The sequence below is a fragment of the Electrona antarctica genome (genome assembly GCF_951216825.1).
Source record: "Electrona antarctica genome assembly, chromosome: 9".
In the NCBI taxonomy this organism is placed as follows: Eukaryota; Metazoa; Chordata; class Actinopteri; order Myctophiformes; family Myctophidae; genus Electrona; species Electrona antarctica.
In genome coordinates, this window is record NC_136790.1 from 18,461,574 (window position 1) to 18,483,523 (window position 21,950).

Genomic DNA, 21,950 nt, shown 5'->3' on the forward strand with positions numbered 1-21,950 from the left:
CCTACACGTTTTGTAAGAAAGCCTTTGGTCACAAAATGTTTTAGGACATGTTGGTTTGTGAAATTGTGAATGCAGTGGCGTGTTAGAATTCTATTTTTAATAGGCTACTAATGCTTAGTTTAACAGCCACAAGGTCATGACTGCTTCCTGTAGGAAAGGTATTATGGCTTGCTTGGCACTACTCTACAGTTTATGGCATGGTGACAAGTGACAACCAGGTCAAGGATGCGTCTGAGTCATTGCCTCAGAGGTTTTGTTCCTGTTGGCTAGACGGTAGACCAGTGGTTCACTTCCAAACAGCTCAGTCAAGACCCAAAAGAGAAATTTGATCTCCCCCGTGAGTCCAGGACACAAACTAGTGAATATAGCTGATCTATACAAGCTGCAATTTTCCACTACTTCTTAAACTTCTTCTGGAATGTTGTGGGAAATATGAACTCAAATCTATATAGTATATTGTTCCATGCTAGTCTGTCTGGTCGTGTCTGTGAGCAACGATACCTTGGCCTGAAAGTCTGCCTTAATCCAATCAACCCTTTGATCAAGTTGTATGTAAAAGACCATGTCACACCTATTGTTTGTTATGAGACCCTGTTGGGCCTGAATAGGTATCACTGGGTAGTTCCTGTCTCAGGAGGGGGGCGACGGCCAAGACAGTCAGGGCGTCTGTATTGTATTGTTGTTTATATGTTTATCTGTGGACCTGCTTCTGAGGTATAAGAGAGGACCTACGGAGAAGCTGAGGGGAGGGGAGTGGGATGGAGACGACGAGAGAGAGATGTACTGAGAGAGAAAGTTGGAGTGATACAGGCTAAGCCTGCTAGACTAGTAGATGTTGTTTGCTTGTTGCTGTTCTTCTGAATAAACTTCTAAGATATACATTCACCCGGATGGACATATATTATTTCCATAATAATGGCCAAACTTTTTTACATTTAAATGACAGCCAAACCTGAAATCATCATCTTTGGTCATGATGGCACCTCCATCACTTCCCATACTTTTGGCACTCTCAACCCCAAAACCTTGATAGCTCCTTTAAATTCGACAAACAAATACTGACATTGTATCCGTTCGATGTCTTTAAAAAAAAGTTAAGTTACGTCAACCAGTTTTTGTTGATGTTGATTGATTTGCAGCTTTTCTTTCTCCACTCAATCTCATCAGGGCTGCCTGAAGCCCTGATGAGGGCTGTAGATGTTGTGCTGTACATTTCATGTCATTTGCTGAACATTATTCAGATAAAAAAAAAATCACACCCGTGTGAAGTGAGGGGCGCTCTTATCATCGTACATCATCATGCATCATCTCATACCGGCCAATCAGTTGCCTGTGATTGGTTAGCTGATTTGCTCGTCTACGTCAATGGCGTTTAATGTTTTGATGTTTAATTTACGTCATATTTGGTGGAATCAATGGCAAATCTTGAGACGTGTGGGGACAAGACTTAGCGGACATTTGACCTGATTTCCCCTTTCATTGTCAATGGCAAATCTTGAGAAGTGTGAGGACAAAAGCTGTACAGGAGGGCTAACGCCCCTCAAATATAAAGTTGACAAACCTTCAACTTTCTGTTGAAATCACTGTGTCAATGTGTGATTTATTGATTGATTGATTGATTGATTGTTTTACTATTTCACAGTATGTAGAACGGGTACATTTTTAATTTTCTTAGGCAGACCACACACGTATAGATTTTGGTGTCCTTGATTGCGTCCGACCGGGGCCGCGCATACGACACCTTGATGGTTTTGGACTGCAGCTTGTGTCCGTTCAGAGTCTATTTAGAGGACTGTTGTGGTGGTGTTGTGCAGGATATATGCCAGTTATGTCTCTGCATCATGGCTTTCCTTGCTAGGGCGACCCAGCTGAGTGCTGCCCACAGAGCACGGAGGGGGGGAGCAGTTATGGATGTAGTGCTCATCATCATCATCACACCTGGAAGTTATACGGGAACACCTACACCTAAAATCCAAACAGAAAAGTCCTAATTTATTGCATTAAACAACGTTACAACAACAATGTTAAACTCACTTTTCCATTCACTGTGCCACTCAATTTGCCATTCACTCAACAAATGTGTACAAATGGAATCAAAATTTGGTTCCATTAACCATTTGTACACTCTCAGAGTTGAATTCGATGGAAGCTGACATCAAAACTTGACGACCTAGACTTCGCAGACGACATAGCGTTGCTCTCCTCCACAAAACAGCATATTCAAAATAAAACAACACAAATGGACGAAGAAGCCAGGCGAGTAGGACTCTCAGGATCAACATACAAAAGACAAAAACAATGAGGATTAATCCAAGGAACCAGGAAAGAATTCAGATTAATGGACAAGATCTTGAAGAGGTAGAGCAGTTCACTTACTTGGGAGCCACAGTTTGCAAGGAGGGAGGTGGCATGAAGGACCTGAGGATTAGAGTGTCAAAAGCAAGAGGTGCATTCATCAGACTGAGAAACACCTGGAGCTCAAACAACATCATGAGAAGAACCAAGCTAAAACTGTACAGGACACTAGTGATGCCAGTACTACTATACGGATGTGAAACATGGAAAATGAACAAAGGAGACAACAAGGCAGTTGACGTGTTTCACAACAGATGCCTACGGAGAATACTCCGTATACACTGGCAAGATCACATCAGCACTAAAGAGCTGCTAGAGAGAGCTGAGATGAAGCCGCTGAGTGAGGAAGTGAAGCTGCGTAGATGGAAGATGATTGGACACATACTACGACAGGACCACAACAATGACTGCAACATAGCATTGACATGGGCACCAGAAGGGAAACGAAGGAGAGGAAGACCAAAGACCACCTGGAGGCGCACTGTTGAGAAAGAAAGACAAGAGGCAGGATGGAGGTCATGGCCTGAAGTGAGGATGGCAGCAGCTGACCGTGAAGGGTGGAAGCGCTCTGTGAAGGCCTTATGTGCCACAAGGCACGAAGTGGATAGGTAAACAGGTAACACTCTCAGAGTTACCGACCTAGTTATGGTCATTCGGGGATATCTCTTCATGTGTTTCTGGTAATGCTCATTTTGTATGTCCGTGGCAAAAATGTAATTTTGACAAAAATGTCCACCACAAGCCATGACGATTACGCCTGTTCTACTATGGCCACCAAGTCAGCAAGAAACAATAACACCATTATGCAATTAGACTTTATAGTTTTGTTTGTTTTGTTCTGATAGGGTAAGAAAACAACACGTCTATAAAAACCTAATAAAAACTAATATAATAAAAAAAAAAAAAAACAACACCAACAGTATACATTTGTATACTGTCTTGACCTCAATGTGAGAAGACAGCAGTTAAAATAGCAGAGATGAGAAGGCTGGATCCTGTGTGATCCAATCGCCACTATTGGTCTGGGGAGTGTGTCAATTACTACAGTATGTGATTCACATGCAGCTAAAACATCTCCTTCCCAGTGCAAAGCCATGGTTTCCAAGTGGTTTCCTCTGTAAATGTTTAGCAGGCCCATAACTACAGCCCTCTCTTGGTGCAGCGATGCTTATCTCTCAGTCTCTCCAGGTCAATAATAGTGTTTCTCCCTCTTTTGACCCCCTCCATATACCCTGGTTAAACCTCCATATACCCTGGTAAAACCTCCAACCGGTGGAAGAGGGGCCTCAGAGTAACGAACGGGTACCGGTATACATGAAATGTAATAGTTTGAGAACCACTATAATACTATTCACAGTGCCGGCTCCAGGCACAAATCAGAAGGGGGGCATGCCTTTTCCCAACACCTGTATGTATAACAAATACTCGCCTATACAATAAACACAGTGATGCGTTGAAAAAGTATAAGCTACAATATATGCAGCAGCACCAACAACAAACACATACAATTGCATAATGTCTTCCGGACATATCACCTTGTATTTCTATTAACAACAGAACAGAACAAGTGGTCTCTAACCAATTTTTTTTCTTACTTTTTAACCAACAGGAAGATGTACTCCAGAGAGTATCAACTTGAGACTACATTTTATTTTGTCATCTCTGAGTCTGTAACAAGACAAATACAATTAAAAGGGTAAATGACATACAGGGTTCACATTTAGTGCAACAAGGATTTCATCTGTATCTCAATGGAATTTCTAAACAGTGGAGAGATTAAATCAACAACAGATCATAAACATATTATCCAATTCAGTCACATAAGTAACAGTTGATATAGGTACAGGAACATATTAAATCAAAACTAACTTAGTATAAACTTATACATATAGATAACATATTCAATAACTGATGCATACACAAATAATACAACAGAACTATGTAAGAGCAAACACTGTCCACATTAAATCATCCAGGTAACAGATGTCATAAAGATGCTGTCATGACAATACATCAAACTATGTTAAGGTGAGAAAAATAAGTCATACTATTACTATACTACTCTATTATTTAACGAAATATTAAAACAAAAAAGATCAATAAAAATGACGACATCATTAAGTGTGGCGACGCAGGTGCCTCTTCAGATGACCTGACTGAGTGAAACTCTGACCACACTGCTTACAGTGGAATGGTTTCTCTCCAGTGTGGATGTACAGGTGTATCTTCAGACTAACTGCATGAGTGAAACTCTGACCACACTGCTCACAGTGGAAAGGTTTCTCTCCAGTATGAATGCGCTCGTGTGTCTTCAGGTGACCATACTGACTGAAACTATTGTCACACTGACTGCAGTGGAAAGGTTTCTCTCCAGTGTGAACACGCTCGTGTGTCTTCAGGTGATCTGACCTTTTGAAACTCTTGTCACACAGCTTACAGGAGAAAGGTTTGTGTCCAGTGTCTCTTTGTTTCTGGTGGCTCACAGAGCTGCTGGTACTCTGCTGACTGGCTGCTGCTGCTGCTGGGGGGGGGATCTGTCCACTCCTCTGGTCACTCACAGAGCTGCTGGTGATTGGCTGACTGGCTGCTGCTGTTGTTGCTGGGGGGATCTGTCCACTCCTCTGGTCACTCACAGAGCTGCTGGTACTCTGCTGACTGGCTGCTGCTGCTGAGGGGATCTGTCCACTCCTCTGGTCACTCACAGAGCTGCTGGTGATTGGCTGACTGGCTGCTGCTGCTGGGGGGATCTGTCCGCTCCTCAGCATCTGGAAGTAGACGTTGTTGTGGCTCCTCTTCATGTGCTTGTGGAGGAAGAGCTGAGAGGTGACTGCGTACGGACACTCTGAGCAGCAGAAGATCTGAGTCTGGTGGGAAGACTGGGGATGCGGTCCTGAGAGAGAGAGAGAGAGAGAGAGAGAGAGAGAGAGAGAGAGAGAGAGAGAGAGAGAGAGAGAGAGAGAGAGAGAGAGGTGGGGGGGGGGTTGTTAGTAGAATGATTCATCACTATAAGTCGTCATAAGTTAAGAATAAGTCATCACATCCAAAAACATACAGAGAGATCACAGATACATTCAACACTTACTTGCATAATGTAAGGGGGAAGGGTGGTCAAAAGTGTGGCGACGCAGGTGCCTCTTCAGATTACTTGACTGAGTGAAACTCTGACCACACTGCTTACAGTGGAATGGTTTCTCTCCAGTGTGGATGTACAGGTGTATCTTCAGATTAACTGCTTGAGTGAAACTCTGACCACACTGCTCACAGTGGAAAGGTTTCTCTCCAGTATGAATGCGCTCGTGTGTCTTCAGGTGACCATACTGACTGAAACTATTGTCACACTGACTGCAGTGGAAAGGTTTCTCTCCAGTGTGAACACGCTCGTGTGTCTTCAGGTGATCTGACTTTTTGAAACTCTTGTCACACAGCTTACAGGAGAAAGGTTTGTGTCCAGTGTCTCTTTGTTTCTGGTGGCTCACAGAGCTGCTGGTACTCTGCTGACTGGCTGCTGCTGCTGCTGGGGGGATCTGTCCACTCCTCTGGTCACTCACAGAGCTGCTGGTGATTGGCTGACTGGCTGCTGCTGTTGCTGCTGGGGGGATCTGTCCACTCCTCTGGTCACTCACAGAGCTGCTGGTACTCTGCTGACTGGCTGCTGCTGCTGAGGGGATCTGTCCACTCCTCTGGTCACTCACAGAGCTGCTGGTGATTGGCTGACTGGCTGCTGCTGCTGGGGGGATCTGTCCGCTCCTCAGCATCTGGAAGTAGACGTTGTTGTGGCTCCTCTTCATGTGCTTGTGGAGGAAGAGCTGAGAGGTGACGGCGTACGGACACTCTGAGCAGCAGAAGATCTGAGTCTGGTGGGAAGACTGGGGATGCGGTCCTGAGAGAGAGAGAGAGGTGGGGGGGGGGGTTGTTAGTACAATGATTCATCACTATAAGTCGTCATAAGTTAAGAATAAGTCATCACATCCAAAAACATACAGAGAGATCACAGATACATTCAACACTTACTTGCATAATGTAAGGGGGAAGGGTGGTCAAAAGTGTGGCGACGCAGGTGCCTCTTCAGATTACCTGACTGAGTGAAACTCTGACCACACTGCTTACAGTGGAATGGTTTCTCTCCAGTGTGGATGTACAGGTGTATCTTCAGACTAACTGCATGAGTGAAACTCTGACCACACTGCTCACAGTGGAAAGGTTTCTCTCCAGTATGAATGCGCTCGTGTGTCTTCAGGTGACCATACTGACTGAAACTATTGTCACACTGACTGCAGTGGAAAGGTTTCTCTCCAGTGTGAACACGCTCGTGTGTCTTCAGGTGATCTGACTTTTTGAAACTCTTGTCACACAGCTTACAGGAGAAAGGTTTGTGTCCAGTGTCTCTTTGTTTCTGGTGGCTCACAGAGCTGCTGGTACTCTGCTGACTGGCTGCTGCTGCTGCTGGGGGGATCTGTCCACTCCTCTGGTCACTCACAGAGCTGCTGGTGATTGGCTGACTGGCTGCTGCTGTTGCTGCTGGGGGGATCTGTCCACTCCTCTGGTCACTCACAGAGCTGCTGGTACTCTGCTGACTGGCTGCTGCTGCTGAGGGGATCTGTCCACTCCTCTGGTCACTCACAGAGCTGCTGGTGATTGGCTGACTGGCTGCTGCTGCTGGGGGGATCTGTCCGCTCCTCAGCATCTGGAAGTAGACGTTGTTGTGGCTCCTCTTCATGTGCTTGTGGAGGAAGAGCTGAGAGGTGACGGCGTACGGACACTCTGAGCAGCAGAAGATCTGAGTCTGGTGGGAAGACTGGGGATGCGGTCCTGAGAGAGAGAGAGAGAGAGAGAGAGAGAGAGAGAGGTGGGGGGGGTTGTTAGTAGAATGATTCATCACTATAAGTCGTCATAAGTTAAGAATAAGTCATCACATCCAAAAACATACAGAGAGATCACAGATACATTCAACACTTACTTGCATAATGTAAGGGGGAAGGGTGGTCAAAAATGGTACAAATGGAAAGAAAAATTAAAACAAATTCTCTAGTCGATTAGTCAGCTGTTAGCTAGACTAGTCTGACCCATCAGTTATAGATACATCAGTCAGTCGGACGGACGGACGGACAGACAGATAGACAAGTTACGTAACATTTAACAGACATTTAGAGCGGGGTCTTCAACAGGCGGTCCGGGACCGCCTGTTGAAGACAGTACCTCTGAGGACCTAGGGGGTCCTCAGAGGTACTGCAGGGGGGGGGGGGGGGGGGTCGCCAAATCTTTGTGTGATGGGGCCTTTTTAACCACTTGAACCATCCCATCCCTATCCTGGGGGGGAACATTAGCCAAAAATAGCAGATCTACAAGCAGAGCTTAACACTTTGATTGCTACAGAATCTCCCCAGGCCTATTTTGATGTTGCTACCGTTTAACATTGCACGAAGGCCTTGTTCGGGGGCCCACAGCAAAATGTTCTCTTATAGCGAGAATCACACGCATACATCAAAAGAAAGCTGAACTTGTCCACTTCAATTTAAAAAATACATTTTGTGAGTGGTGCAACTCTGTCCCACAGAGTTGCACCGCTCACTTCACAGGGGTGTGATTTTTATTATTACAGTAGAATTTTTTTCCTTATGAAAGCAGAGAGTCTTCTGTTTCATACGGTATATAGTATTTATATGTCGCTATGTATAGGATATTTATTGTGTTAATTTTTATATCTGCCTGGAGGAGGAGGATCGCTGAAGGAGGAGGAGGAGGAGGATCGCTGAATCTATCGCACAGATTGCTTTCATTCCGTCGATCACACTAACAGGGGACATCAAAGTCTTGATCAAAGTCCCACTATCCAGCGTTGTCATTAGGCCTAGTACTTATCCATCTGTGCATGCCTGGGCATGTAGATAACCGCCCGGTGGTGGTGTTGTACGGCGAGACAGAGAAAAAAAAGTCAGTCCTTCCAGGCTTCCACAGCACACCAGACACCACCAGTCACCACGGTGTATATAACCCGTTTAGGATGGGGAAAAGTTTCGTTCGTTATAGGCTAAGTTACAACTGGGTCGATTACGTCCCGGACGCGTTCATTGCGATCTTATCACTGCAATTATAATGAATACAAAAGTGTTACGATCGATCGCACACGATGCCATCTGTACATGCCTGGGCATGTTATAACCGGCGGTGATGTTGGGGCGAGGAAGAAAAAAGTCAGTCGCTGAATACAAAAGCATTACAATCACACATCCGAGCGATCGCCGATTATGATGGATCCGTGATTCCCCAACAGAAGACCTGTAACCGGCCACTGTCTGTTGTCATGGCGGTGCCTCGATACTGTGTTTCTTTTGGTTGTTCGTAGTATGAAGAAGGAAACATGCATCTGTCCATGTGTGTTGCAGACGTTATGCAATGCCGATCCGGTGCAGATTATTCTTATTCTTCGTGGGGTTTTATGGCAGTTGGCAATGCATCCATACGGACGGTGCAGATTGGTGTTGTTTAGGCTGCGTTCGTTCATCATGTTTTTTCCGAGAGGCAGACCCCAAGGTCCTCCTCCTTGGGAGAAACAGGAGGGGAGGGGAGTGTTACGGTGTTGGGTGAAATGTGATACTTCTATTCACACACTGACTAGATCATGGGCGCGTCCATTTTAGATACCCTGCAGGCTTCTACACGTAAAGCGGCCCGCCGTCCTGTTTTCAGGAGGGGGGAGGCTCTTTTTTTTCTGATCACGTGAGCGGGACTAAGCAGCAATGACAGGGTGATGGTTCTTCATTGTCCGGGTGGGTAAAAAGATGAATGAAAGTATTCTATAAAAAAGTGAATAACACGTATGGATACGTGGTTAGCACCGGACGTTTGATTAATTAATAACGTACGGATACGTTGTTCGCGTTCGCTGTGTTAAGAGTGAACTTGTAGATCGCCAATATTTGACAAAGAGATTTCTTGTACAGGGAAATACGGCTAGTTTACGTTTAAGTATTGAGGGTTTAAGTGGTTAAATGTCTGAATCCAATATGTAGTGGGGGGTCCCTGCTTCATCTCTCTCTCGATCAGCTAAGGGGTCCTTGGCCTGATAAACGTTGACTCCAATATGTAGTGGAGGTCCCTGCTTCATCTCTCTCTGGATCAGCTAAGGGGTCCTTGGCCTGATAAACGTTGAAGAGCTCTGATGTAGGTAGTTACCTTTCTCAGTGCTCTTGTTGTCCCACATCTTATCAAATATGATTCCCAGCTCCTTTCCATATTCATCTCCGTACCAGACCAGCAGTTCTTCTCCTTTCATCACAGGACGACAACAACGGTACGCAAACCCTTGACGATACTGGAACGCTATCAGGTTCTGTTCTCCCTCGTTACGAGCACAGTTCACATACCTGACACACACACACACACACACACACACATAAGATTCTCTGAGAAATCATGGATGTGACATTTATGATGCTGAGATTTAAATGTATAAATAATCATCTTGGGTGTTACTGTTTTCTTCCAAAACTGAACATTTAGGTGATAAAAAGCTGCATTTCCCTGGACACATCTAACAGCTTATTAAATGTACTGGCATTGACGTTGTCGCTGTCCACATATATCCACTCCAACCACCTTCTTTCACAAAAACAAATTACACTCCTAGATCAAACTGGGGCCAAAGTAAGCTGTAATACTGAAAATATACTGTACGTATATTTGTATGTATAGGAACTTAAAACTACAGGTACAGTATATATTGTGTAGATGTATATACATCATTATATACATTAGCACTGACATTTTACTTGCCTTCTTGTTTTTATTTTTGTTTCTTGAATTAAAGTTGTTCCTACTGTTTTATGTAAAGCGCTTTGGGTACTTAGAAAAGCGCTATATAGATCTGAGCTATTATTATTATCATCTATATATAAAACAACATGTACAGTATATATTGTGTAGATGTATATACTGTACAGTACAAGGTGAATTCCTTCCTGTGAAGGAGAAAGTGTTTTATTTGAGTTTATAACCATAGAATGATGTCTCACCGTTTGAACAACCTAAATACCCAACGAATCAAGCTAAGAAACAGTGTAACTGCCATGACCAAATCAGCTAAAAGTAACTTCATCAATGATAAAGCACAGGAAAACAAAAACAATCCTCATGAGCTCTGGAAGCTACTAAACAATCAACTAGGCTATGGTCAGAAACTAAAAACCAGGTTTTCAAACATAAACATCAAATCGGACAACACTCTCATCACTGACAACCTTGATGTGGCCAACTACTTGAATATCTTCTTTACAAACATAGCAACAACTCTGGTTAACAAACTGCCCTCCCACTCTGGGCTCTTTGGTGTAGAGCACATTACAACCTTCTACAGAAACCTAGGTGTTTGTAAAGACGATTTTAAACTAGTTATGGTAACAACTGATGAGGTAATTAAGAAACTGAGTGCCCTCCAACCCCACAAGGCCACAGGCCTTGACAACATTCCCTCCAAATTTCTCAGAGACTCAGCCATCTCTATAGCTCCAATCATCACCCACATAGTAAACCTCTCCATCAAACAGGGACAGGTCCCCCAAGATTTCAAACTGGCCAAAGTAACCCCCTTGCACAAGAAAGGGAGTAAATTAGACCCCGGCAACTACCGCCCTATTTCTATTCTTAGTTCCATCTCGAAAGTGATGGAAAAAATAGTCTATGAACAGGTTGAAAAGTATCTTGCCACTAATAAATTATTGTACGAGTTCCAATCTGGCTTTAGAACATCCCACTCCACTGACACATGCCTTCTCTATTTGAGCGACCACATCAAACAAGAGGTGGACGCTGGCAAATACTGCGGCATGGTCATGCTGGACCTCCAAAAGGCTTTTGACACCGTGAACCACTCCATACTGGTTAACAAGCTAAAAGCAATTGGTTTCGATAGCACATCAGTGAGCTGGATGCAATCCTACCTGGAGGGGAGAGAACAGATGGTGGAAGTGAACGGAACACTGTCCCCCCCCCTCCCAGTGAGCTGTGGCGTTCCACAAGGAAGCATACTAGGGCCTCTACTGTTCCTAATATATGTAAACGACATGACTTCAGCTTGTGACTGCAACTTGTTCCTGTTCGCAGATGACTCAGCACTGCTGGTCTCGGACAGGGACAAACTGCAGGTTGAAAATGCCCTCAGCTCTGAACTCGGTAGAATCTGCACCTGGCTCGCTGATAACAAACTATCTTTACACCTGGGAAAAACTGAATCCATTCTCTTTGGCACTATTAGTAATCTCAGCAAGGCAAATGGCTTCTTGGTTAGAGTGGGTGACAATGTTATCACACGTAAAGATGAAATTACCTACCTAGGTTCCATCCTGGAGGCGAATCTTTCCGGTGATAAAATGGCCACCAACGTAATCAAAAAGGTCAACCATAGAACAAGATTCCTTTACAGGATCTCCTCACTGGTCAACAAAAACACCTTGAAGACCTTAACAGGAGCCCTTGTACAGGGTTTCTTTGACTATGCATGCACCTCCTGGTACCACAGCACCTCAAAGGCCCTTAAAACCAGGCTCCAGACTTCCCAAAACAAACTGGTCAGGCTCCTACTTGACCTAGCCCCCCGAACCCACCTCACCCCTGCCCACTTCGACAGGCTGGAATGGCTTAGGGTCGACGACAGAGTACAGCATCTTGCAATGGGTCTGGTCCACAAGATTCGATACACCACCAAGATACCCATGTACCTGTCTAGATACTTCCTTAATGTTAACGAAGTCCACACCCACAACACCAGAGGGAGTGCAACGAACCATGTACAACCCAGATTCGGCACAAACAAGGGACTAAATTATTTTCGCTCCTATGCCACCAAAATGTGGAACGCCCTACCAACTGTCATTAAGACATGCGAATCCCTTGACTCTTTCAAAACCGCTCTCAAAGGGCACCTACGGACGGCTGCAATTCGAAACTGGCCCCTGTAAAATCGGAATCCCTCAAACACGAACGCAAGGACAACACAAGAGACGGTCGCGGCCACACAGCCAACTCAAGGTATGGCCACTGAGCCAACTTGGGGACCCAACGCAAGGACAACACAAGAGACGGTCACGGCCACACAGCCAACTCAAGGTACGGCCACGGAGCCGACTTGGGGACCCAACGCAGCTCCTCCAAGGAAAACAAACAAATTAACGGAGCTGAACGTGAATCCCCCCCACCGCCCACCCATTTTTTCCCCCCTCACTGTATATGTTTCTTTTCCCTTTTTTACCTCCTTTATGATGAATTCCTGTTCTGTCTATAGAAGTGTCTATTTGTACGTCTCTAAATGTTTTGATGATTTGAACATGGTGGACCCTATTGGAAACAAGTGTAATGCTTAATTGGGTCGTCCACTCACAGTTAACAGCTTTTGTATTGAGTTTGTGCTTGAAATGTACTGTAATTCTGCAAACTGTTAATAAATTCTTCAATCAATCAATCAAAACCTCATCCAGTTGGACTTAGTCTCGTCTTTAGCATCAATGTAGACGTAGCGGTTTTTCTTCTTGCGAACCTAAAGAAAAATAAATACAGTATTTATCTACAGTATGTTTAAGTATATACTGATATCTATGATATGTCACTAAATGATGAACCTCTATAGTGACATGAGGATATTATCTGTAGCCTGTGGCATGAAACTATAATTGATCTACAATAAACAACATACACTAAGCAGAGAGTCCTTCATTATAGATGCGACTAGATTAGTTCATATAACGGCGGCAGTGGCTCAGGAGGTAGAGCGGCAGCAGAGTTGGTATCCAAGTGTTCTTGAGCAACAAACTGAACCTCTAACTGCTCCTGATGAGCAGCATGGTGCCTTGCATGGTTCCTCTGCCATCGGTGTGTGAATGTGTGTGTGAATGGGTGAATGTGAAGTACATTGTAAAGCGCTTTGGAGAAAAATGCTGTATAAATGCAGTCGATTTAGCATTTAGTCCATTTATGATATCCCATTGAGTTTTTTTCATACATGTACCTGAATGTTAAACATTGCACCCACGCACATGCACATGCACACACTCACCACCCAGGAGTATCCACTCTTCTCAGCTTCCTCTTTGTCTGTCCTCACTCCTTCATATGGACCAAAGTGAGTCCCGAAAGGAAGCGGAACATCTCCACAGTAAAACACCCCTTGACCTGCTTTTGGAATGCGTGACCGTTTAACCTGAAAACACACACACACACACACGCACACGCACACACAGACACAGACATGCACACGCTGTGGCAAACCAGGGGAAACAGCCAGGCCTATTCCCCACATAAGGAGGCTGGGGGAGGTAATAGAGGGAGTATATTACCCTGTACAGGGTATTGCAGCCAATGGGAGCCTGGACATGGACGCACCTGCCGCCAGTAAGGCAATCAACAGAAGCTTTTAAATAGCCGACGCCCAAGCTGCCTGGGAGTCAGTTTGGACTAATGGAGGAGTGAGGAAGCAGGAATCACTCTGTTCATGAGGAGGCTGGTATAATGGATATTCCACAAGCCGACTGAACTCCACAAGGGAGAGCCTACAGCACTCTCCACCCCCTGAATACCATATAGTCACTAGCTCTCTGTTTTGCCCCGTTTTCCCCTTTCCCTAACACGTTAATAAAAGACAATTTATGTTGATTCTGACTCTGAGCCTCTTATTTTATTGTGAATCTTGCCTATTCTCCCCTGGGTTGCCACAACGCGCACGCACACGCGCACACACACACACACACACACACACACACACACACACACACACACATACACACATACACACACACACACAAACACAATGGGACAGTCAGATACGAGATCATTTGATGTGATGTCATATAAAGTTATATGTGGAAGTAAATAAGTGGATATAACATGTACAGGTGTGTATGTACTGTAGCTGTATATAACATGTACAGGTGTGTATGTACTGTAGCTGTATATAACATGTACAGGTATGTATAGTACTGTAGCTGTATATAACATGTACAGGTATGTATAGTACTGTAGCTGTATATAACATGTACAGGTGTGTATGTACTGTAGCTGTATATAACATGTACAGGTATGTATGTACTGTAGCTGTATATAACATGTACAGGTATGTATAGTACTGTAGCTGTATATAACATGTACAGGTATGTATAGTACTGTAGCTGTATATAACATGTACAGGTATGTATAGTACTGTAGCTGTATATAACATGTACAGGTATGTACTGTATGTACTGTAGCTGTATATAACATGTACAGGTATGGATGTATTGTAGCTGTATATAACATGTACAGGTGTGTATGTACTGTAGCTGTACCTGAAGTCCATCAGGCAGGGTCAGCTTGGCTCTGTTAGGTGTTCCTGCAGGTATAACTTGACCATACCAGAACACAGGAGGTCCATGTTCCTCACAGTACACTAAAAATAACTCCTTACACCGATCACAGACTGGACAGACAGACAGACAGACAGACAGACAGACAGGCAGGCAGGCAGGCAGGCAGGCAGACAGACAGACAGACAGACAGACAGACAGACAGACAGACAGACAGACAGACAGACAGACAGACAGACAGACAGACAGACAGACAGACAGACAGAGGTGAACCGTGTTGTAAAGAATGTGATATTAAAACATTATTCAAAGTACTGGTATTAACGTACAGAACAATAACTGAGATGGACCGATAATATGAGACATAAATACAGAGGAAATACAGAATGAGAGAAAGATAAAGGGAGGGAGGAAGAAAGTCTGATGTAAAAGCAAATAGAGAAGAGATAACTATGTACATTATGTACACACCAACTACACCGACATCACGTATGTAAGTATACGTGTGTAAGTACGTACGTCTGTAATCCACATAACTCGAGAACCATTAAATTCGACACACGTGTTCAAAAGCTGGCTCTGGTCAGTGGACGTAATAGCGCTGGTCAGTGGACCTAATAGCGCTGGTCAGTGGACCTAATAGCGCTGGTCAGTGGACCTAATAAGCGCTGGTCAGTGGACCTAATAAGCGCTGGTCAGTGGACCTAATAGCGCTGGTCAGTGGACCTAATAGCGCTGGTCAGTGGACCTAATAAGCGCTGGTCAGTGGACCTAATAGCGCTGGTCAGTGGACCTAATATGCCAATACTGATAGTGATAACATCAGGGATCTCCATGAAAGGGACGCAGACAAACAGATGGGTATTGCATAGTAGGGTGGGGTATGCATTCCTGATTTCCGTTCCCAGGTAGCGGCCGGGCTCCACCGGGCGCGTCAGCGTCGCGTCTCCGTCACCGTCAGGGAATGATCCCTTTTTAATCAATGAAGGGTGGCTCCACTGCCCGCGTTGACGGAGACGCGACGCGTGCATTAAAATTGAACCGGTGCGTTTTTTGACGCGACGCAGACGCAACGCGACGCAGACGCAACGCAACGCGTCCGGTGGAGCCCTGGCGTTAGTCGGTGTCCGACGGTGTTCAATGTATAGATCATTATTGTGACAGTATTGTTTAGACTGATGGTAGGTAGTTAGCTGAGGCACTACACTGTCTCTCTGCATGTGTATGTGGTTACCTTCCTTATTGTAAGTCACTCTGTGTCACGTCTGATAAATGCCTTAATTGTGAATTGTAAATAGTTACAGAAGTATTCTTCTTCTTCTGTGTAATTAATCCTCGGTAGATTCCTGAGCTCTCTGTCACTGGGTGGCACAGCTACTGCTTTCTGACGTCCTGAAATATAACACGCACGCACGCACGCACGCACGCACGCACGCACGCACGCACGCACGCACGCACGCACGCACGCACGCACACACACACACACACACACACACACACACACAGAGAGCAGACAAAGTCAGTGCCCATTCACATTCACAAAGACCTCTTTCAAATTTAGTGAGCTAAAGGAGGTTTTACTTTTGAATTTTGAATACAACATATTTTATGAAATAAATAAAAGAAGGCATAGCTTGATGACTCACTAGTGGTTTCGGCTCCATATACCTGTGGTTCTGACTATTGTGTTTAGACACTCAATGACTTCTTTCTATGACTGTTGTTGTTTAAATAACACATCTGCATTTACTATTATAAGACCATATTCACAATATTGGACTCTTGCTTGTTATAGCAAACATAGGGTGGTTAAATAATTTCACGTTTTCACCAGTAGGGAGCAGTCATGACACATGATGGAACAGCATGACTGATGCACTTGACAGACAAAGTAATCAACTTCATGAATCTACTTCTATAAGCATTGTGATGATGTGATATGAATCTACTTCTATAAGCATTGTGATGATGTGATATGAATCTACTTCTATAAGCATTGTGATGATGTGATATGAATCTACTTCTATAAGCATTGTGATGATGTGATATGAATCTACTTCTATAAGCATTGTGATGATGTGATATGAATCTACTTCTATAAGCATTGTGATGATGTGATATGAATCTACTTCTATAAACATTGTGATGATGTGATATGCTACATTATGTAACTGGTCAATATCATCTTGTTTCTTCATCTGATGCTGATAATAACTGATGTGTATTCTATCATACAAGTTAATTAAATGCTCTTCACTAGTCTGCAATAAAATAGAGTTCAATCTCCCATTCTTGTGACATCAAGTCAGTGAACTTATTAGTGAACTAATATCTTTAAATAAACTGAATTTTATTTTATTTTATTGACTATTATACACACTACCATTGATATACTATCACAGTAGGCCTACAATATTACATTAATTAAGACTAACTCCCTCATGTATGGATTCTAAACATACAGCCTTGAGACTAAATGGCTTATATTTGATGAATGTCTGATATTACTAGCCTACTATAGTCCTACAACAAAACAAATAAATAAATGTATGGCGTTCAAATGTTGTCTATCTCATTTTATATGACATCACTATGTTACCATGTTACATATTACATTACCTATAGAGAGCTTAAACAGGTGGTTGCTCTTCGTATTCGTGTATATTATTTTCTCGATGTCCTTCAGCTGCTCCCACTGTGTTTTAGTAAAATGAGGCCTCAAGTCCTCAAAGTCCAGGATGTCCTGAAATGATGGAGAGACAGAGAGAGAGGGGGGGTATCAGTTATGGTAGCTGTGGAATGTAAGTGTCTTGTTCACCTTACAATAAACATCATGTCAGCTACATCAGTGGTTCCCAAACTTTTTCATGTCAAGGACCCCCAAATTGACACTAATTAGCCCGCGGACCCCCATTTGAAAAAGATATGCCAGGGACCCCCATAAGAGTCGATTTTTACGGCTCTAGCAGAGATTCTCAACCCGTTTAATTTCAAGGACCCCCAGTTTGACATGCACTATAGTCTACGGCTAGTTAATGGCATTTCTATCTCTGAGACACCAATTTATATTGTAAAATATAGTTATTTTAACTCTGCAGGGTCCATTTGGTTCCATTTGTACACTCTCTGAGTTACAGACCTATAATGGTTCATTTGGTTCCAAACTATCATTTAGCTGGGACCCCCTGGAACTCCCTCAGGTACCCTTGGGGGTCCCCAGACCCCACTTTGGGAACCACTGAGCTACATTATAGTACACTTTCTAGTTAATGTCATACATGGAATGTAGCTTTACTAGCTTCTTTAGAAAAACACATGGGTCACAGAGTATAGGCCTATTACCTATAGGCTAAATAATAGAATCAACCTGCTCATATTTGTCAACCACCAAACAGATGTTAAAATTATTAACAGAATACATGATTTTCAACCACTGGAACTAGTTCTGTCTCACCTTTTCCTCCACGGAACCCCCAGTCGCCATGTTTGCTGTTCCAGTCTTCTTCTCTGTCACCTATAGAGACAAAACAAAGTTTGGTTCAACTATAGCAGCAATAAATAATAGTGTCAACATAAAACAATGTGTGACTATATAAGTTTAGCTAAAGGCTAAGCTGGAGGTAGCAGCTAACAAATAAACTCATGTTAGATAACATTCACATAATTAATGTTAGCCAACCAATTAAGCTGGATATATAGAGAGCTATTTGACGTGCATTGATAGTTTTAATGTTGTATGTTTTATTGTCACCTACCTTCTGTCTCTATACCTTCAACCGTATAGAGTTATAAAACAATAAACACTGAGTCTCTACCTTCAGTCAAACTTATTAGAGTTATTAAACCTTAAACACGGAGTCGCCACTCTTCCTCTTTCTTTGTCTTCTTCAAGAGGAGAGGCGGGAAGATTCGCGGGCTTCACACTGCAGTGACTGACGTCATCATGCAGAGGGAACGTATAGCGCAGCCGCAGTGTGGTAATTACAATTATATTATTAGTTGCATTCAGGAATAAAGACGTGAAATGATCATTGATTGGTGTAGCCGTGTAGCCTAAACTGTAAAGTCAGGTTGAGGACCCTCTCCTTGCAGGGCAATACAATGCAAAACATACACACACCACGAGAGGGCAGTAACAGACAGCTGGCCTTTTGGCTTTGTCACAGTGGAACGCTGGCCCACTTGTCCCTAACCAGCTGGGAGTGGGTCTGTGGGTCTTCAATGATTTTCAGGCCAAGGCCCCCTAAACTGAGAGTGAAGCAGGGACCCCGGCCACTATATTGTATACAATTGTGTTACAGATTAATATTTTGTCATAGATTTCATATGTTCATCTCACTATCATTGTGTAGTGTTGTTATAACTTATATTCGTGTATTCATGTAATGTGTATTTTTCAGACAGTTACTGGTGACATGATCTAAAAGACAATTTAACACAAAAACTATTCAAATAAGTGATCTGTGGAAGAGAACTAATATAATATATTATATTATAACATAATATTACATGGAGTAACAGCACCATACTGTGGTTAGAAATGCTATTACATAGCAGTTTTAACAACTGTAAACCATGATTTTTAAATAAATGTCTTTGAATGTAGACCATAATAAAACATTAACATAATTTTACACATTTGCCAATCTACAAGAAAGTGAAATGCTATGAACAACCATGTCTGCACTGCACACTATTGGGTAGCCTACTTAGTTTTTGGTTCTCTTAAACAAGGCTGTGACCCCAAAAAAGTAATGTTTTTTTAACTGGAGACCCCCCCCCCCCCCCTCAGTGACAAGCAGTTGGAATTATATGAGTTGAGGCATTACATTTAGTTCGATTCCACAGATACATATTGTGAAAATGGCATATCTAGAAGCTCACAAGGCCTCACGCTGCGAGACGTTGTGAGTTTGTAGATCGGCTACTTTCAAAACTGTTGTCTTTATTTTATTTGACCACACAGCCAACTCAAGGTACGGCCACGGAGCCGACTTGGGGACCCAACGCAGCTCCTCCAAGGAAAACAAACAAATGAACGGAGCTGAACGTGAATCCCCCCCACCACCCACCCCTTTTTTTCCCCTCACTGTATATGTTTCTTTTCCCTTTTTACCTCCTTTATGATGAATTCCTGTTCTGTCCTTTGTCTATATAGAAGTGTCTATTTGTACGTCTCTAAATGTTTTTGATGAATTGAACATGGTGGACCCTATTGGAAACAAGTGTAATGCTTAATTGGGTCGTCCACTCACAGTTAACAGCCTTTGTATTGAGTTTGTGCTTGAAATGTACTGTAATTCTGCAAACGGTTAATACATTTTTCAATCAATCAATCAAACCAGTTTTTTGAGTGGTATAAACAGCTGTGTCTAGATTCTACTCTAGAACAGTGGGTCAGGACCCAGCAGGGACACATTTTGAATACAATTGCGTTGCAGATTCAACATTTTCATATATTGCTTCGTAGATTTAACATCACCATAATCATGGTTGTGTAAATTCATGTGCCTGGTTTGACTTATTTTTCCATCAACGTTGGATTCATGTTAACTCTTTGAGAGTTTCAAGGATTTCTATATAGTAGGTAGACTTCTCTATGGCAGAATGGCGTTTTTGAATGATTTATTGAAAATTCTCTGTTGTGAATGTGTGACAACGAAAGACCTTCAGAGAAAGCTTGACTTGTCTGCTTCCAGGAAAAAAATGAACTGAGTTGATAAAATGTTTAGTTCTTGTGTTGGAAGCCATTTAAAAGAGCCTGCATTTACACTGTTTTCTGTTTCTAGACAACCAAAAAAAGTTATGCCCGGTTGAAGTTTTATTTTCTAAATAACTTTTTTTCTGCTGGGCGTACATAGCCATGCAATATCTCATTTTAAAGGGTGAGTTGTCTAGTTCAATTAAAATAAAATAAAAAGTTTCTCACATGTACCACTGTAGATATTTTGCAATCTATAAATAGCATGGTCAGTCATGATCAATCTGACCTATCCAGCTAAAAGTCCCCATAGCTCTGAAATTGGAACATCATATAAACTCAATTATTTTTTGAGGTAAAATTAGACATTCTAAACGCACATTTTGATATATACCATGTTTACATAGTCTTACCAGTACCTTGTCTATTCATGCATGTATCTCAAAAACCTGTTATGAAGAAACACAGTTTTGATAAAAAACACATCCAAGGACATTGTTTTGATATGACTTGGTGCCCATGATATGTATCAAAATATAGACTTGAATGTATACTGTATTATAAAAAAGAAATTGAGTTATTACCATCTACCGTTACAGAGTAAATCACAGTTGAAACTTGCTTAGTCATATACAATAAACCTCACAATAGTGAACAAAATAGTCATGACAGGTCTAACTCATTGTAAAAGCGTCTTTTATTTTTTACGACTACTAACATAATAAAATGATAAATATTACAGAAAATAAATAGGCCTACATACAAAACAGTTACTCCTCCCCTAGCTCTGATCCATAGCTCTAAATGCGCATTTAGAGCTATGGATCAGAGCTACTCCTCCCAAATGTCCCCAAACCCAGTCCCCAAACCCAGTCCCCAAATGTCCCCAACCCATGAATGAATGAATCCGGTTCAGTGTCGCAGGGATTGGGAAGTTCATTGCCCTGGACTTTGCACGCCGCGGGGCCCGTGTTATCTTGGCGTGTCGCAGTGAGGCGCGCGGGAGCGCAGCACGGGAAGAGATCCGACAGCGGACGGGGAACTCTAACGTCCACCTGCGTCTGGTGGACACGTCCTCTCTGGATTCTGTCAGGGCCTTTGCTGAGAAGGTCAATGAGGAGGAGAAGGCTCTCCACATTCTGGTGAACAATGCTGGAGTATCAGGTGAGAATCGACCATTGATGGAAGATGCTGGCATATATATAGCTAGAATACTCCCAACTTTGTTTGAAATATAAGACTCAGACCCTCTATAGACTTCTTTGTAATATTTATACATTATATATATTATAATAGTGCAGTTCACAAGTTGACTGAAAGTCGTGCAGGGGCATCATTCATTTAGTCCCATCCAAAATGATATGTCACTGTAATAATAATAATAGCTCAGATTTATATAGAGCTTTTCTAAAGCGCTTAGTGTGTAAACTCTTAACCCATTTAGGCCTAACGTCGAAATGTGTGTGGGGGCCTGGGCCGTGGCTCAGCGGTCCAGGCACCTTGGCCGGCAGCCCGAGCCTGGCAGTGTGCCACGGGCTCGACTCCCGATCCCGACGGCCTTTACTGCA

The 21,950-nt window shown here is 43.1% G+C and overlaps 1 protein-coding gene across 3 annotated transcripts; it reads right to left on the minus strand.

Annotated features, from left to right (window-relative positions):
- Nucleotides 1–3,980: 3,980 nt before the first annotated feature.
- Nucleotides 3,981–13,632, minus strand: LOC306930500 (uncharacterized protein). Of its 3 annotated transcripts, XM_079511501.1 has the most exons (6): nt 13,400–13,632; nt 12,816–12,883; nt 9,529–9,719; nt 6,367–7,164; nt 5,438–6,235; nt 3,981–5,245 (listed from the first exon to the last, which is right to left on the minus strand). In XM_079511501.1, exons 2-6 carry the CDS (start codon nt 12,818–12,820, stop codon nt 4,473–4,475), a joined length of 2,565 nt encoding a protein of 854 aa, XP_079367627.1. In that variant the 5' UTR covers nt 12,821–12,883; nt 13,400–13,632; the 3' UTR covers nt 3,981–4,472. The 3 variants fall into 3 exon arrangements, with proteins under 3 accessions (XP_079367627.1, XP_079367628.1, XP_079367629.1); XM_079511502.1 differs by lacking the exon at nt 12,816–12,883; XM_079511503.1 differs by lacking the exons at nt 9,529–9,719; nt 12,816–12,883.
- Between the last annotated feature and the right edge of the window lie 8,318 nt (nt 13,633–21,950).

Excerpts from the sequence above, each read along its gene's own strand:
- LOC306930500 (XM_079511501.1), bottom strand. Across the intron at positions 7,165-9,528 it reads CAACAAGAGCACTGAGAAAG|GACCGCATCCCCAGTCTTCC; the intron begins GTAACTACCTAC and ends TCTCTCTCTCAG. Across the intron at positions 6,236-6,366 it reads TTCCCCCTTACATTATGCAA|GACCGCATCCCCAGTCTTCC; the intron begins GTAAGTGTTGAA and ends TCTCTCTCTCAG.